This window comes from Salvelinus sp. IW2-2015, linkage group LG31 (assembly GCF_002910315.2).
Source record: "Salvelinus sp. IW2-2015 linkage group LG31, ASM291031v2, whole genome shotgun sequence".
Classification (NCBI taxonomy): Eukaryota; Metazoa; Chordata; class Actinopteri; order Salmoniformes; family Salmonidae; genus Salvelinus; species Salvelinus sp. IW2-2015.
The window spans coordinates 11,899,631-11,918,389 of record NC_036870.1 but is presented as its reverse complement, the minus strand read 5'-3'; the positions used below and the strand labels follow the sequence as shown (position 1 = coordinate 11,918,389).

Below are 18,759 nucleotides of genomic sequence, written 5' to 3'. Positions count from 1 at the left end.
TGTTTTCAACATATGAGACTGAAAGCCAGAAAGCTTTTTTCATTTTGTTTTTGTCAAATCACCCTGTGTGAAATTAAAAGCAGCATCACTGTTATCATTCAGTTAAATGCAAATTCTCTTCTTTTTTTGTGGTGGTGCACGGGACACTCCTCGGGTTCTGCCTGTCTAAGAGCTGGGAAAACATGTCAGACGAGATCTGCTTCTCTTCCTCTCTCTCTTTCTACACACACACACACACACTTTACTTGCTTTAATTACAGTTCTGTTTTCAATGCACCCCTTGACCACTCCCCTGTTCACCCGCCTAGTTGAAAGCACATGCCACTGCTACCACGATTAGTCTTGTCAGAGACGAGCGCTGCTGCCACTGTGCTTTTTACTCCCACACTAATTAGCCAGGTATTTTACAACAGAAGGACAGAAAGAGTGAAGACAAATTGAGTTGAGACAAATGGCTCTGTTAGAAAACTTTTCAAATATATCCTTTCTTCCTTCCTTCAGTCCCTTCTTCCATTAGTCCTTCCTTCCTTCAGTCCTTTCTTCCTTTAGTCCTTCCTTCCTTCAGTCCTTTCTTCCTTTAGTACTTCCCTGCTTCCTTCCTTTCTTCCTTCCTTGAAGTAATCCTAGATCTGACGTTTTTGGACGAGGTTAAATGATGTAGTGGAACCCTTGCTTTCACCTTTCCAGTCGTGTTCGATTACATTTGACAACTATTCCAAATGTTTTTCTGTCCGATTTACAAGTGATGGATATCTGTCCTGTAGACTCCAAGTTGAGTAGCTGCTCTATATAGTTTGACACTGAGAGGTCATAAATCGGCAGTATCGTCATGATATAGACAGACATCATGTAGCGTAGCGACAAATGACTTCCTTTTTAGGGACCGAGTTTCATGTAATGGACGTTATGTCCTTTGGCGTGCGTCATACGTATATGTCAGAACAGATCAATCTGTGCATGTCTGTTGAAATGATGACGGTTTTGAAAGAACCATGGCCATCTGGGCCGAATGCCCTTTGAAGTAAGACCGTAGACGAATGATGTGWTAATTAACCCCATACAATGTAAAGCGCTTTGAGACCTAAGCCTTGAGCGTCATATAACTGCATTCCATCCGGGATTCACCCTGTAAAGCTTAGAGACCTTAGTATATAAGCACTAGTTTGGTACATTTTGTCTCCGAGTGAGCTGTACTACCTCAGTCAACTATGAGCCTTATAGACTCAGGTCAGGGACAGCTGCTGTGATGCTGCACATATCTGATCTGAGGTCAGAGCAGTAGAACATGTAGGCGGCAGAATGTTGGACACAGAGAAAATAAATTAAGAGATTATGCAYTGATTCATTTCTTTTTATGACGTTGAGCAATGTAGAAATACTAAATAATACACAATCAACGGAACGTATTTCTATAGGCTCATTTAAACATCTGTTCAACTCTGACTCCAGAAGATAGAGGAATTTGAGAGTTTCGAAAGACAGAGAGCTTTTTTTTCAAAACTTTGTTACTAGACTCTTCCACCACGGTGGTCTGAAGAGGTGAACAAGTGGGTGTTTGGGTTTGGAMGCCYGGCTTTTGACATCGAGGTTGRAGGTTCAGTTCCCAGCCACTGTGTGTCTCTGTCATTGATCAAATAAGCCAAAGAGGTGAATTATGGGAAAGGCCTAAGTGCCTGTGAAGTTAAGCAGATGATGGGGACCAAAAAGTCAGCTCACATGATGTTATTAGCAGAACAATTTCTGCAATGCGTGTCCAACACAGCACCCTAACATCTTCTAGAAACAGTGTTTTTTAAAACACTGTACAGAGTTTTGGTTTCGTTTTTTTGTGACAATCTAACTTTGTAGCTCCCACAACTGTASGGCCAATAGCCAAACTAAGGGATGGCGTCAGTTTGAATCAACTCATATGTTTTCCTTGGTTTCCCCTATTGATATTCAAAACCATGTCCGTCTCAAGTGTGCACAGTGTAGATGAATGAGCCACGTGGGTGACTTAACCCAGGACTTGATCCAAGAGAGGGGATTTGCATCACATTATGCTCCTATTTTCCACTACCCCCTCCCAAACAGTAAAGTTGCTAATTTACCTCAAATTTGGACTTGAGGTTTACAATACATTTTTACAGTATCTATATTTCCCAATCACGTTACCCTCTTATGCCAGCATGATACTGTATATGTGGGAGAAGTAGTTCTAGACATTTTTAGTTCATGACATTGCCCCCAAGTGGTCACAATCGTCTTGCCTTGGAATATTGGTTTGACTCAAGACCTGCATGCCTTAGCTCCCAGCTTACACAGTGAGTGGAGAAACTAAGATGAAAGGAAAGATATTAGTAGGATGTGTAAAGCTACAGTAGCTGAAATTAAGGATATCTGTTTAAAATGCCTCAATTGGTTTTGATCACCCTGTTGCAGGAGAATTTCCCTGCACCTGCAATGCAGGAAGTTTGGAATTTCTACTTTGATCCTGTTGGTTTGTTATACTGTGGGGAAAAGGATGTAGCAACACACGGGGACTGGCAACAGGTGGTGCTACACATTATGGACCCAGCTGGCTAMGGTTTGTTCATTTATTTTGTAAAGSACAACAAAATCAACCATCGGGATCATACAAAAGGCCCATCTCTCAATCTTGAAAGCAATGAGGAAATAGCAGAGCTTGCGCCCAGATTGTGCACCTGAATCCTTTGTGTTAATCTCTCTGTTCTTTCTCTCTCTCTCTGTCTCTCTCTCTTCTCTTCTGTGGCAGGTGTTACTGGCTTGGTTCAGATTGATGGGGCAGGTGATCGAGAGATTGACTTTGCCTTGTGGGARATGACTGATCTTGACTCTGGGGTCTTTCAGGTAGGCACTGACTGCTTCTCGCACAAAGTGGTGGTTAGGCACAAACACACACTGGTACATAAATACACACTCACTCTGTAGCTGTGTTCTTTGTCCTAGACACTCTTCAAGTGTAGCTACTTTAAAGCCTACAATGACAAGGCACTTTCATTACACAGACAACACCCAAAGTTACAGTAGTTTTCTACCCTGTGTGTCTCCAGATCGTGTCCGTCTACAACAGCACCCTGAAGGAGCTGGTTCCAGTGCCGGGCATGAAGGTCCAGTGGCCGGGGGGCGCCCCCCCCCAAGACATCCCCGATTGTGGCTTCAAGAACGACAAGCCCGCCTGCTTAGCACGTATGCACCGAAGAACCCGTTGGGCCTCATTTATCAACATAAAAATATGTATATTTGCATATGCATAAACAAAACCCACTCACAATTGTACGAACATTGAAATATATATTWTTTTTTTTGCTGCTCCCAATTGATAAATGYCGCCCCTGACTTCTGACCTCTAGGATTGTTTAGTCTGTTATGGAGGAATCCTAACCTGAGCAATTCACACATACACTACATGACCAATGACCACACCTCGATGAGGTTGAGGTCAGGCCTCTGTGCAGGCCAGTCAAGTTCTTCCCCACCATTCATGACAAACCATTTCTGTATGGACCTTGCTTTGTGCACAGGGGCATTGTTATGCTGAAACAAGAAAGGGCCTTCCCCAAACTCTTGCCACAAAGTTGGAAGCACAGAATCGTCTAGAATGTCATCGTATGCTGCAGCATTAAGATTTTCCTTCACTGGAACTAAAGGGCCCAGCCCGAAGCATGATATACAGCCCCAGACCATTATTCCTCCTCCACCAAATTTTACAGTTGGCACTATGCATTYGGGCAGGTAGCGTTTTCCTGGCATCCGCCAAACCCAAATTCGCCCACTGCTCCAGAGTCCAATGGCGGCAAGCTTTACCCCACTCCAGCCAAGGCTTGGCATTGCGTATGGTGATCTTAGGCTTGTGTGCAGCWGCTCGGCTATGMAAACCTATTTCATGAYGCTCCCGACTAACAGTTATTGTGCTGACGTTGCTTCCACGCTCTTCAGCACTCGCCGGTCCCGTTCTGTGTGGCCTACCACTTTGCGGCTGAGCCGTTGTTGCTCCTAGACGTTTCCACTTCYCAAWAAKYGCACTTACAGTTGACCGGGACAGCTGTGGCAGGGTAGAAATTTGACAAACTTACTTGTGGCGTCCTATGACGGTGCCATGTTGAAAGTCACTGAGCTCTTCAGTAAGGCCATTCTACTGCCAATGTTTGTCTATGGAGATTGCATGGCGGTGTGCTCAATTTTATACACTTGCCAGCAATGGGTGTGGCTGAAATAGCCAAATCCACTAATTTGAAGGGGTGTCCACATACTTTTGTATATATAGTGTAACTCAATTAACAATTCCCCCATTGACCACATTACATTATTTGCATGATGTCACTGTACACATAGACATCTCAAGTTAGGATTTGACCCTTAGGTTTCGATTATTGCACGGTAACATTATCTGCAGACACATTTTATAGGATTGTTCTCATTCAGTAAATGTTATTTGTGAATATCCACAGAAATATCTGACAGTCTCATTTTCATAGCAGTCTCATAARGGTCTCATTATCATGACAATCTCATTATCATAACAGCCTCGTTATCATGCATGGTGGCGTTTGTTTTTCATTTGTATTTGGCAGCTGCTTCGATCTTAAGATCAGGAACATCAAGAGATTAGGTTTCCCGCTGTGTCATGATTTCTGTGTTTTTCGAGACGTGAAAGTTAAATTAATATTTATGGAATCCAATCAAACATACACRGCGGGAAACCAACACTTCAGTACACTGCCAAAACACACAAAACAAAATGTTGCAGACAAAATACATATTTCCAAGTCAAACAAACCTGTTGTTGTTTCAGCAACTTCTATTGTTTGGTTATTTTTCCCTACCTTAGTTGAAGGCACTGACTAGTGGCTATTGATAGCAGTGCCTGCTAAGTAACTAAATGTAATACACATATCATTTCAGGGCATAGGCTTCACATGCTATGACGGAATTTTCCTTTCCTCCCAGGGACGGTCACTATGCACCAGATGGTGGCCATCGTGGCTTGCTTCATCTTCGTCATCATCGTCACTGTCACCGTCTTCATCTACAGGTCAGTGGTGCCCCCTTTTTTACCGTCCCTCTTCTCTGAGGAAGACACCGGACGATGGTATGGGTTCTGATGACACCTTTCCACTCCCGACCCKTCCTCCACCCTTCCTCTATCGCMCTCTCAATTCTGTTCACTCTCTTCCCATACTCTGCTCTTCTTTAATTTTCTCAATTTTATTTCCCCCCCATCTCTTTCTCTTCTGTTTGCTTTTCTTCCATTTTCTACCGTTTTTTTCTCCATGTTAAACTTTCTTACCCACATTGTTACTCTGTCTATCTCTCCCTTGTCCTTGTCACTCTCCTCTTTTCACTATCTTTCTTCCTCTGCCCTCTTTTCCCTTACTCTTTCTTTACACATTAGATCAGGCCAAGAAGGAAGGAATTAAAGTGATTCTGTCTCCTCTTCAGTGATGACTCACCACTAGGGTCATGTTCATCAGGCACCAAACAGAAATAAACACACTGAAACAGGGAGCYACTACCTGGAGTTGTTTAATAAGAAACATTCATTTTTGTTTTCCGTTGCAAAGCATTTTAATATATCCTGCGTTGTGTGCGCTAATGAACACGGACCAGCGTTTGCCCTTTGACTTTTCTCTCTGTCCTGTATCCAGCTCCATCAGGCTCGCAGCTGAAAATGTCACTTGCTTTATAGCTTATTATTTCTTCTGATAAAATTGTTGAACATTGAATGCAAGTCCAGGTGAAAGTTGACCTTACTTTCAAAAAAAAWATGTGTCCCTGGAGGAACATCATGCCTAAGGTCAAAGCATATTATGTCTCATATCAAATATTTAAAAAAAACAATATGTTTTTTCATTTTCTAGAGTTAAGTTTGATAAGTGAAAAGTGAAAAAGTTCAAGTTCAGTTACATTTTCTAGCAAATAATTATGCTCACTTTGTGTTTGATATAAGCTTTCCTGTATCTTTACTTTTGTCAGATACTTTTCGATATTTCACATTTTACGAGGCCCTTATCTACTTCCCCAGAGTCAGATGAACAGATGAGCACGCTAGCAGATACCCATAGACTTCCAATCCTCGTGCTGACGCCAGTTAGCATTGGCTCGCAAAAACCACCTCTAACTTCCTTCTTACTGGACACAGAGACATACATTTTTTATCCATGAGTTCATCTGACTCTGGGGAAGTAGATAAAGGGCCTCATTTACCAAAATCCCAAACTATCCCGTTAAAATTTGTGATGCYATGTAAAATTACACAGACCCTTTTGACACTTTGTCCCGCGTTATACATACAGCAAGGTGCCGATCATTTGACGGATACATTTATGAATGTTCATTTTCATATTCTTGTAGGATAAGCGCTTACTATATTAATGACTTAATCTATGGATGACTTAGTCTGTGTGAAGTGTATCTGTAAATGTGTCGTTTATTGTAAATGGAAGCTACTGTATGATGTGTTTATGTTCATAGATTTTTAAAAAACAACAACATAAATGTGTTATTATTACACATGATTAGTGACTTTTTAGCCTTTTCTTTTACGTAATGTTCTATTACAGTAAAGAATGTTATATCAAGCACAGGAGGCTGCTGAGGGGAGGACGGCTCATAACGATGGCTGGAATGGACTAAATGGAATTGTATTGAACACATGGAAACCATGTGTGTGATGTGTTTGATACCATTCCATTKATTCCGTTCCAGCCATTACTATGAGCCTGTKCTCCCCAATTAAGGTGCCACCAGCCGCCTGTGATATCAAGGTACACGTTGAAACAATTTCACACATACAGCACTGTTGGTGAATGATGACTCGATTTAAATTGTAATCACAAATTGAGGGGCGACACTCAATGACAGATATTAWTCTCTATCCATACTCAATGAATTAATCCKATCCCCAATACTATAGTTGAGTTGCACGTGTTTCTGAGAAATGTGTGTGTGAACACAGTTTGTAGTGGGTGGTAGGTGATAGAGGTTCTGATTTTGGAGTGTTGATGGCCTGTGTGGGTAGAGGTTCAGTCCTACACCGTGTACACTCACGCTGAAACACAGCCATGCCTCTCCTTAATCTCTGTCCTTTATTCTGGATTCTCATTCTCCCTCTCTCTCCCTACACGCTCTCTCTCGTTCTCTTCATTGATTTCTCTTTCTCTGTCGCCCTCAACGACAGAGGCTGCTCTCCTTTCTCTACTCTCTCCTTCTATTTTCCTTCCTTCCTTCCTTCCTTCCTTCTCCTCTCTCTCTCTCTCTCTCTCTCTCTCTCTCTCTCTCTCTCTCTTCATTCTATCGCTGAACCTCTCTCAAGCCTCCTCTCTCCTCACCTTTGGTCTCCCCTTCTCTCACCCTCCCCCCTTCTCTCTCTCTGTTTGACCCTCGTTCTCACCCCCCCCCACACTCTCTCCCTCAGGAAGCTGAAATTGGAGAATGAGTTGGCTGCTCAGCTCTGGCGAGTGCAATGGGAAGACGTGCAGATGAGTGACCTGGAGAAAGTGCTGCGCAGGGCCTGCAGCAGACTCACCCTGTCTCTGGTACTGCACGGAGAAACACGCACATAAACAGAGACATGAAATACAGTACACCTACACACACACACACCTACACACACCTACACGCACACCGATACATAGAAACACTCTGTGTTGAAAAAGCACAGATATGCACGCTGAAAAGTCCTCATTCCCTCTCGATATGGTCCACAGAGAGGCTCCAACTATGGCTCCCTCCTGACCATGGACGGAAACTTCCAGATCTACGCCAAGACTGGCTACTACAAGGTCTGTCCTTTTACACAGGGCTTGTTGTAGCACACCGACAATGCTTATAATATTTGCTTTATTAAGGATTTGTGTAGTGCTACATGCAATAGTTGTTCCCACTTTAAACAAAGTACAATGTACAAAGGCTTTATATAGCATGCATAAAGGCTTCATGAGCACTACATAGATGCTTCACAAAGCGTAGGTTTTACTCTATAAATCAGAGGTTCTCAAACTTTTGGGGCCAGGGACTCCTTTTGTGATAGCATATTCATTAGGGGCCCCATCAGAACACAACACGAGTGAGATTAAAATAGCATAGTAGTTTTACTGACTTTGGCAGTGCATTGCCAGACGAACCAAGTCTCGGGCCCTGGGAAGGAACATTTTAAAGGCCCCCTCTTAGCATCGGAGAGAACATTTTGCGGTTTTCAACCTAATTTCCTGCAATTCTACACATTTTGTCATGAGATGTTTTGTTGTTGCAGCTTTAAAGCTAATATCGTGCAATTCAGCACATTTTGCTATGAGGCAGAGAGAAAACTTTGCAATTTTAAATCTTTAATTACAGAGCATTTATGTTTAAAAAAAAKCTTTMMGGGGAATACAAGAAGTATTGAGTTGAAAAATGTATAATTGATGGAGTTTTGTGATCACTAATATCCATGTGACCCTCCCAGGCRGATGTTGCCCAGGGTTAAGAACATAGGCTGTAGATTAATAATATGTKATTGTATTGTATTGTAGTACACCCTCTAAACGTATTCCACGGATCCCTTTGCCATAATTAGTTTAATTTGTTGTTGTTAATAATATTAATTTAAAAAAAACATTGGGCCACAGTACCTGGACCCCACTTTGAGAACCCCTGCTATAAATGGTGTATAAACATACATAGTGTGTTATGMCACATTTGGCAATTCGCCCTACAGTGGGAATAGTTATGTCACCCTTTATAAACCATTTATAGTGTATGACATATGCTTACAGATGATTTGTGAAGCGTTTATGTAGTGCTTATGAAGCATTTATGAGTTTTACTTTGTTTCAAGTGAGACTCAATATTTGCCAGGGATAAGTGTCCGTACCAGGATTCTGCTAGGGTTCACGTGGGCAGTTTACATGCGTTCCACTCCTCTTAACAGTACTTTCAAATAAATAGATATTATTATATCATTGAAGGACACTTAAAGTCAAATGATGGTGAAATATTGTGTTAATGTGGCCTCCTTTCCAGGGAAACATTTCGGCCATTAAGTACGTCACTAACAAGAAGCGCATCGAGCTCACCAGGAGAGTGCTCTTTGAGCTCAAACATGTGAGTGTTTTATTCAGTAGGCCTGTAAACATGTTGCCAGAGCAACAATGTCCTTTCTTCTATTTCTTCTACTTATCACGTTCCTAAGGTGTATACTTCGCTCAGGTGTTAGTTAAATTGTAACTAAGTATGTTGGGGATGGTGTGTGTTCATCTTCTTGCCTCCAGATGCGTGATGTTCAAAACGAGCACTTGACTCGCTTTATCGGAGCCTGTATCGATCCTCCGAACATCTGTATCATCACAGAGTACTGTCCCCGGGGCAGCCTGCAGGTACTTCACACAGCCTATAGGATCTCATTGTTCTATTCTATAACCTTACGACCTTAGCGTTGTTAACTGAAACCCCTTTTGTTCTCTTATCTCCCACACCACACATTCACACAGTGAGTAAGTAATGAGCCATCTAGCTTACAGTAGCTACCCTTGAGTCTTGAGATGGCTGGTTTGCCATCTAGGCTACATGTTGTTGAACACCAATGGAATATGTGGATGGAATATGACATGTCATGCATATTGGTATGTGCGTGCGTGCGTACGTGCGTGCGTGCGTGTGTGTGTGTGCGCGTGTTTAAATAGTCACGGTTCTGTTCATGTGTTGTGCAGGATCTTATGGAGAGCGAGACCATCACCTTGGACTGGATGTTCAGATACTCTCTCATCAACGACATTGTTAAGGTGCGTCTCCATCCTTCATCCTCCATCCAGAGATGTTTTKATTCAGAGACAGGACAGTATAGAAGGAGGAAAGACAGGAGGGGGTTTGCGACAAAGTAGCGATGGGTCCTGGATTCGAACCAACCGGGTCACGAGCATAATATGTCTATGTGCTGAAGGCCCCAGACCACTTAACTGGTACTTAATGTAGTTTTCACAGTATTGGGGCTGGGGGAGGGGCCGAAAAGATTCAACTCATATTTATTCTATCATACCTCGATAGGTTTTTTGTATTGTCAATGAAGAAAGTTATGCCAAGCCTGTTACCTGTCAKTCCCACTTTCTTGCATGCTCTTACACTAGATTTGTGTCATATATTTTCCACAAGATGTTTGGGATTAGACCACATCCAACCAACCCGTCAGGTATATTGCCTGCAGCAGGAGTTGGGATTTTTCAAGTTTTGGAGATTTGTGTGTGTGTGTGCGTGTGCATGTGTGCGGCCGGGCATGTGTCGTGACGCTTATAATGAAGGGTAGACAGATGGTGTCTGACTCCTCCTGGTGTCCTGGTTAGAATGATGAATGAAGAAGTCATGCATTTTACCTGAGTTAGTCTTGATTTAATGCCCTTCAATGTCCTTTCTAGCAGAGATAGCTGTTGTGAGAAGGCCAGCTCTGTACTTTTGTTCTGTCCACAGGAAGTTCAAGGCTTGGCAGAGGAAGTTATGCCTATTTTCAATGGAAGTTAATGGYAGGGTACACATTTTTGGGTTATTGACTTGTAATGCGTAGGTTGTTCAGCGAATGCAATTTCATTGGCTTAAAGCATGTGACAGCTCCTGCCCCTCTGCATGGACCTGTGCAGGAAACATTTTACACAGGGTCGCCCACTGGTTGGAGAAATATTGTGAATCACATCATCTTTGATTCTAGGGAATGGCCTTCCTTCACAACAGCGTCATCATCTCCCATGGTAACCTGAAGTCCTCTAACTGCGTGGTGGACAGTCGCTTTGTTCTGAAGATCACTGACTACGGGCTGGCTAGCTTTCGCGAAAAGTCCAATATGGAGGACACACACGCCTACTATGCCCGTGAGTTACCAGAGCTGCAGAGACACACTCACGCGTAGACAAAGACTCGGAACGCATGAGCAAACAAACACACACACACACACTCTACATTAACTCAAACCAAGTGATTGAACGTCACGATTCCTGCTATTGTTGTTGTTATTCAAAAAAACTAAACATGCCATTTTTCTAATACTATGGTCTGTTTTACACAATATACTTCTGTCTGTATGTTCTGTAACAATGTCCCTTCCTGAGAAAGCCCTTGCTGGCTCCATTTAATTACTTGTCATTGATGTGGCTCAACAGTCAAATCACCAGGCTGAAAAAGTATTGATTAGTTGCTGATTGAGAGGGTGGGTATTAAAACTAGGTCTTTCTCTCTAAGTACATCTTTGAAATGGCCTTTTATTCTWATGTTGTGTAAAAAATATATARATATATTTGGACACACCTAATCATTCCAGGGTTTTTCTTTCTTTTTYCTAGTTTCTACATTGTAGAATAATAGTGAAGACATCAAAACTATGAAATAACACATATGGAATCATGTAGTAACCAAAAAAGTGTTAAACAAATCAAAATATATTTTATATTTGAGATTCTTCAAAGTAGTCACCCTTTGTCTTGATGACAGCTTTGCACACTCTTGACATTCTCTCAACCGGCTTCATGAGGTAGTCACCTGGAATGCATTTCAATTAACAGGTGTGCCTTGTTAAAAGTTCATTTGTGGAATTTCTTTCCTTCTTAATGCGTTTGAGCCAATCAGTTGTGTTGTGACAAGGTAGGGGTGGTATACAGAAGATAGCCCTATTTGGTAAAAGACCAAGTCCATATTATGGCAAGAACAGCTCAAATAAGCAAAGAGAAARGACAGTCCATCATTACTTTYAGACATGAAGGTCAGTCAATACGGAACATTTCAAGAACTTTATGAAACTGCCTCTCATGAGGAACGCCACAGGAAAGGAAGACCCACTACATGATTCCATATGTGTTATTTCATAGTTTTGAAGTCTTCACTTTTTTCTACAATGTAGATAATAGTCAAATAAAGAAAAACCCTTGAATGAGTAGGTGTGTCCAAATATTTGAATGGTACTGCATATATAGTCTATAATGTGTATATTTATGTTGTATTATACAGGGCACATTRGAAAAAGAGACCTAGATCTCAATATGTTGTTGTAGAAATTCTTGCACAGGGACACTTGAAGTCAATCTTAAATGAATCACTGTTTATTGTCAGCGCGCTGGAGAGGTTCCAAKCAYCTRAATGCACCARAGTACACATGTCAATCAGGAGCTCTGCTGGGGCAGTCCCAGCAGTTGTCTTGTATASYGCTATACACAGACAAGTTATATTTGCATGATTTAGCATAATTAATGAATCATTACCATTGGTTTCATTCATGTGACCGACAAATACTGGTTTATAACATGTGACAGACCAAAACCTCACGAGGCTTCTTCTCTCTAAGCTGAGACCTTGAAACTGAGATATCTAGTTCGTTCTCAAAACACAGTCATTTTGTTTTCAAAACACGGTCTGGACGTACTGTCACATTGCAGCTACTGATAATGAGGATTTGTACAGTCAGCCACTTGCATGAACACAGAAATAGGTTATTAGAGCAGCACATGAATAGAAGACAGAAATGAATGAAATTATTTTTTAGAAAAGCACAAACATTAAAATGTCRATTACAATGTCTTCCCTGTTAAGATAAAGGTTTCCCCCTCTACCTCCCTCMTTCCTTCTCTCCCATCCCCCTTCACTCCCTCTCCCTCTATAGGGAAATTGTGGGCAGCTCCAGAGCTGCTGAGGGCAGATAGTCCCCCACCATGTGGCACACAGAAAGGGGACATCTACAGCTTCGGCATCATTCTGCAGGAGCTGGCCCTGCTCCGAGGMGTCTTCCACGTCGAGGGCGACACCCTCAGCCCCAAAGGTGTGTGTGTGTCTATGTCTGTGTCTGTGCGTGTTCTTCAGTCAAGTACAGTGCCTTCAGAAAGTATTCACACCCCTTGACGTTTTCCACATTTTGTTGTGTTACAGCCTGAATTTAAAATGGATTAAATTGAGATTGAGATTTTGTCACTCGCCTACACATCACATAGTGTCAAAGTGGAATTATGTTTTTCCGAAATGTTTACCATTTAATTCAAAATGAAAAGATGAAATGTCTTGAGTCAATTTGTTATGGGCAGCCTAAATAAATTCAGGAGTAAACATTTTCATATCAAGTCACATAATAAGTTGCATGGACTCACTCTGTGTGCAATAATAGTATTTAACATTATTTTTTTAAATCATCTCTGTACCCTACACATACAATTAAGGCCCCTCAGTCGAGCGGTGAATTTGAAACACAGATTAAACCACAAAGACCAAGGAGTTTTTCCAATGCCTCGCCAAGAAGGGCACCTATTGGTAGATGGGTACATTTTTTTTTTAAAGCAGACATTGAATATGGTGAAGTTTTTAATTACATTTTGAATGGTATATCAATTCACCCGGTCACTACAAAGATACAGATGTCTTTCCGAACTCAGTTGCCGGATAGGAAGGAAACCGCTCAGGGATTTCCCCATGAGGCCAATGGTGACATTAAAATAGTTTGAGTTGAATGGCTGTGATAYGAGAAAACTGAGGATGGACCAACAACATTGCACTTACTCCACAATGCTAACCTACAGTAATTACACGAGTGAAAAGAAGGAAGCCTGTAGAGAATACAAATATTCTAACAAGCCACTGAAGTAATTCTGCAAAATGTGGCAAAGCAATTCACTTTTTGTCCTGAATATAGTGTTATGTTTCAGGRAAATCCAATACAACACATTACTGAGTACCACTCTCCATATTTTCAAGCATAGGGGTGGCTGCATCATGTTATTGTCACGACTCCGACCGAGGCAGGCTCTCCTTCCCGTTCGGGTGGCGCTCGGCGGTCGTCGTCGTCACCGGCCTATTAGCTGCCACTGATCCTTTTCTCCCCCTCCTTATGTGTTCATTGGTTACACCTGTTTTGTGTTTGTTCTTAATTAGTTGGGCTTTATCAGTCAGCCGGCCCGCCCGTTTCTTTGTGCGGGATTGTTAGTTTGTAAGCTTGGTGTTTGTTCGGACTATACGTGTTTGTGRATGTTCGAGTTTGTTACTGGACTGTTTTCGTTCCCCGTGTCTGGGGCAGTTTACGTAGAGCACCCAGTGTATAGTGGGGTGGCCGAAGTTTCTCCGTGTTTCATTAAAGGAACATTGTTATTGAATCCTCTGTTTTTCCTGCGCCTGACTTCGCACTCCGARACCCAGTCCTTACAGTTATGGGTATGCTTGTAAWTGTTAAGGGCTGTGGAGTTTTTCAGGATATAAAATACATTTAATGGAGCTAAGCACAGGCYAAARCCTAGAGAAAAACCTGGTTCAGTCTGCTTTCCACCAGACACTGGGAGATGAATTCAACTTTCAGCAGTACAATAACCTAAAACACAAGYACAAATCTATACTAGAGTTGCTTACCAAGAAGACAATGAATGCTCCTGTGTGGCCAAGTTGCAGTTTTGACTTAAATCTACTTGAAAATCTATAGCAAGACCTGAAAATGGTTGTCTAGCAATGATCAACAACCAATTTGACAGAGCTTGAAGAATTTTGAAATGAATAATGGGCAAATGTTGCGCAATCCAGGTGTGGAAAGCTCTTAGAGACTTACCCAGAAASWCTCACAGATGTAATCACTGCCAAAGGTGCRTCTACAAAGTATTGACTCAGGGGTGTGAACACTTATGTGAATGAGATATTTCTGTATTTCATTTTCAATACATTTGCAAAAATTTCTAGAAACATGTTTTCACTTTGGGTATTGCCTGTAGATGGCTGAGGGGGGAAAAATGTATTTAATCCATTTTGAATTCAGGCTGTAACCCAACAAAATGTGGAATAAGTCAAGGGCTATGAATACTTTCTAAGGCACTGTAATTATATAGAATACATATCAAGGTAAATAGGGTTAGACTTAAAGATTGAAGTACAGACAGATGGAATGGCACTTGAAAAGAGAAAAACGGATGAGGTTAGCATCTTTTATTTTGATTATTTTGGGGAAAGARAAAGCATTTAATTGCACAATATATATTGATTTTATTACCTTCATTTAACCAGGTTAGTCTCATTGAGATAAAAAAAAAACATTCAAGAGAGACCGAGATATTAGCTTCTGTGTAGAACACAAATCATTTTGAAAGGCATCTTGGAGAGAGGGAAAATGTACAACACTTTTTTTWATTTTTTTTTACACATTTGTCATTTGTTATTTGTGTTCTCCAAAAAGCATGGCACTGAATCCAATTAGATTCTGAGAAGTGTGTGGGTTTCTCAACCCTCCTTCCTCCTGTCGCTCTCTCTATATCTCTCTCTCTCGGAAAGTACTATGAACATGTGTGTATGTGTTTGCTCATGCAGGTCTAGTAATACCTATAATTACTAGTATACTAATAATGTGCCCACCCCAACCCGTAGTTGTAATACATTACTTTTTAAAATGCTAAATGTAGTAAATCATGTAGTTGTAATGGCTGTCGTCGGAATGAGACCAAAGCGCAGCGTGGAAAGTGTTCATGATCTTTATTGTCAAGAATCACTCAAACAAAAATAACGAATACAAAAACGAAAGTGAACAGTTCCGTCAGGCACAGATACTAAACGGAAAACAACACCCCACAAAACCCAAACGGAAAATGACAACTATTATATGATCCCCAATCAGAGACAACGATAGACAGCTGCCTCTGATTGGGAACCACACTAGGCAAAAACAACAAAGAAATAGAAAACATAGATTCTCCCACCCGAGTCACACCCTGACCCAACCAAACACAGAGAATAAATAAGGATCTCTAAGGTCAGGGCGTGACAGTAGTACTCTCTTTCCTTCTCTTTTTTCTGTCTTATCGTCTTGCTTTTTCTCTCCCCGCTCTCTCCCCCCCTATCTCCCCCTCATCTCAACTCCCTCTCCCCTCCCCCCTCTCTCTCTCTCTCTCCTCTCTCCCTCTCCTCTTCTCTCTCTCTCTTCTTCCCCTTCTCTCTCTCTCTCTCCCTCTCCTCCTCTCTCTCTCCCCCATCTCTCTCTCTCTTCTCCCCCTTCTCTCTCTCTCCCCCCCGTCTCTCTCTCCTTCCTTCTTCCCCCTTCTCTTTCTTCCCCTTCTCTCTCTCTCTCTTTCTCTCCTCAGGTGTTTTTTTAAAATCAATCTTCACCTTCCATCTTCCCTTTTACATTCCAGTCCTGTCAGCCCTGGTTCTGTCATATCTCCTAGGTCCGCTCCTGCACCATATATCTTTCACCAACACCACACACACGACAACACAGTCAAAAAAAACCAAAAGCTTCACACACACAACAACACACACACACCACACACACACACACACACAGTCTATAAGTACACATACTTACATATTGTAAATTGCTGCCATCCACCTTATTCTCCAGGGAAACATAAATCTCCTGCATAGGAAAATCTGCTCAGGACTCTTTGACATTCCCCTAAGTATGTAGGATCAAAAGTAGATCCCAGTGGTCATAAAGGGCTAGCTCCCTAGTTGCTGTCAGTAGAAATGCCTAGGCAGGCTCTTATGGAAGCACATTGAAATTCTGTACATGTAGCCACAGCTAGCWTGAAATGTTGCCAATGGGTTTGTATGTTGTCAAACGGGGGTGGTCATGTGTGTTGCTGTGGTAAAGCAGGGGTTCACAGACTTTTTTCCACATGGCCCCCTTTTTCTAATTTTCATTGTTTATTGAGATTGCCTATATTAAATACACCACCAGTTTGATTTTGTTTAATTTGAGGGACCTAGGAAAATGTGTGTTTTTAAGCTATTTTCCTGCAATTCCTACATAGTTTAACAAGACCCATCTTTTAGGGAGGCTATTTAATGATAATAATAATGATAATAATAATGATAATAATAATAATAATGATTATTATTATTATTATTATTAATATAATAATAATAATGATAATAATTATTATATTAATTATTCTAATAATGATGATAATGATAATAATAATGATAATAATAATAATTATGATGATAATAATGATCATAATAATAATAGTAATAATGATAATAATAATAATAATGATAATAATGATAAGGAAATCAAGTCTAGACCCGATTTCCCCAAATGTTATTCCACTACCGAATATGTTTTATTATGATAATTTATATCAACACTCAATTTAATATACATTCTCTTTTACAGACAGTGATTAGATCAAATGATCACACATTGTATAAGATTACTTCCCAAGAAAAGTCCAGGTCGTAGCTCAGCTTCATATGAACGTCATAGAGACAAACCAAAGATATTCCCGTGTGCATCAGTAGCGTCTTCTTCTGGCATTTTACCACTTGTTTCTATCCTTGCAGATTTAGATCGGTATAAACAATCGAGAATTGTGTAAAAAAAATAAAGGTTCCCCCCTCTCACCCCCGTGAAACGTTGCCGCTCTGTATGGGGTGTGCGGGCCCCCTAGGTTGGGAACCCTTGAGGTAGAGGACCCTGGTTCAGGGAGGCAGCGCTATATGCTAAGCTAGCTCACTGACTGTGGTTATACAGTACACACATTGAATTGAATTGAACATTTATGTGTGAGAGACAAGAGACAGAAGTTGGGAACTAAAAATAAGAAAAGAGGAAAATCAATGAAATGAGGAGAGAGAGGGGTGGTGGACAATGAGTTCAGGACATTGGCACTGGAAGAGTCGGTCCCCGGATGGAAAGGTTGTTTATTTATGGAATGAAAAAGAGCTGATATGGAGAGCAAACATGAGAGGTGACCCAGATACAGTCATTAAAGTATTGATGCATTTAACAGAGCACATTGTGTCCTTCAACCTCATTCTGCCTTGGCCTTTCATATTCAAGTTTATTAGGATGCCTCTGCGTTTGAAGGGCCGCCTCGTTCGGAACAGAAAAGAAAGATAGAGGGAAGGAGATTGAGAGCTGTAATAGGTTAATGGCGGATAGGAGACTTGATGACAGAGAAGAGACTTATGAGAAGGACTGTTTTGTTGTTGATACAGTTATGTCTCTGAAACTATTGACCTTGAGAAAGAGGCTGGTTTTACTGCAACCGTGGGACTATTCTAGCGTGTCTCGTTCTTGTTACTGGAAAGGAAAAGAGGCTTGTCTGTCCACGGTAGCTTTTCTAAATGAAGTTCACTTGAGCTCCACCTCTCTCTCTCTCTGAAATTGAAATGTGCCTTAGTACAGTCGTGGCTAAACGTTTTGAGAATGACACAAATATTAATTTTCACAAAGTCTGCTGCCTCAGTTTGTATGATGGCAATTTGCATATACTCCAGAATGTTATGAAGAGTGATCAGATGAATTGCAATTAGTTGCAAAGTCCCTCTTTGCCATGCAAATGAACTGAATCCCCAAAAAACATTTCCACTGCATTTCAGCCCTGCCACAAATGGACCAGCTGACATCATGTCAGTGATTCTCTCGTTAACGAAGAGGCCCGAGTTACCACCCATCAAGGCTGCTGCTGGGCGCAAACACAACAGGTAGCACTAGTCTGGGTCTGTACGTGCTCTCGCCTGCTTAAACCTCATTAACCACCATGCATGTTATATAATGGTGCCTGATCTACAGACTGCACTGATCCCATGCCACTACGTTAAGATCTGCATGCATCACAATAACCTCACCCCACCACAAAACAATGTCATGGTTGTTTTATTTTACCCAACGATTGATGTACTCACAACTAGGTTTGCACTGCTCTGACACTTCTTCAAAAACCTCCCTCGCCCTTTTACCCGTTGCATTTTCTCCTCTCCTCCATCCCTCTCGCCATCCCGCCTCCCAGGGTTATGGGTCTAATATCCTGGACAACCTGTTGGTCTCGTATGAGCAGTATGCCAATA

General features: G+C 41.5%; 1 protein-coding gene across 1 annotated transcript in view; it reads left to right on the top strand.

The window, feature by feature from the left end:
• LOC111955494 (atrial natriuretic peptide receptor 1-like) overlaps nt 1-18,759 on the top strand; it is a 135,891-nt gene that overhangs the window by 108,434 nt on the left and 8,698 nt on the right. The window contains exons 6-15 of the mRNA XM_070436256.1: nt 2,756-2,850; nt 3,054-3,189; nt 4,951-5,035; nt 7,418-7,538; nt 7,710-7,784; nt 9,004-9,084; nt 9,252-9,356; nt 9,690-9,761; nt 10,676-10,835; nt 12,614-12,769. Of these exons, the coding sequence (XP_070292357.1) occupies nt 2,756-2,850; nt 3,054-3,189; nt 4,951-5,035; nt 7,418-7,538; nt 7,710-7,784; nt 9,004-9,084; nt 9,252-9,356; nt 9,690-9,761; nt 10,676-10,835; nt 12,614-12,769 (1,086 nt within the window). The remainder of the gene's footprint in view (nt 1-2,755; nt 2,851-3,053; nt 3,190-4,950; nt 5,036-7,417; nt 7,539-7,709; nt 7,785-9,003; nt 9,085-9,251; nt 9,357-9,689; nt 9,762-10,675; nt 10,836-12,613; nt 12,770-18,759) is intronic.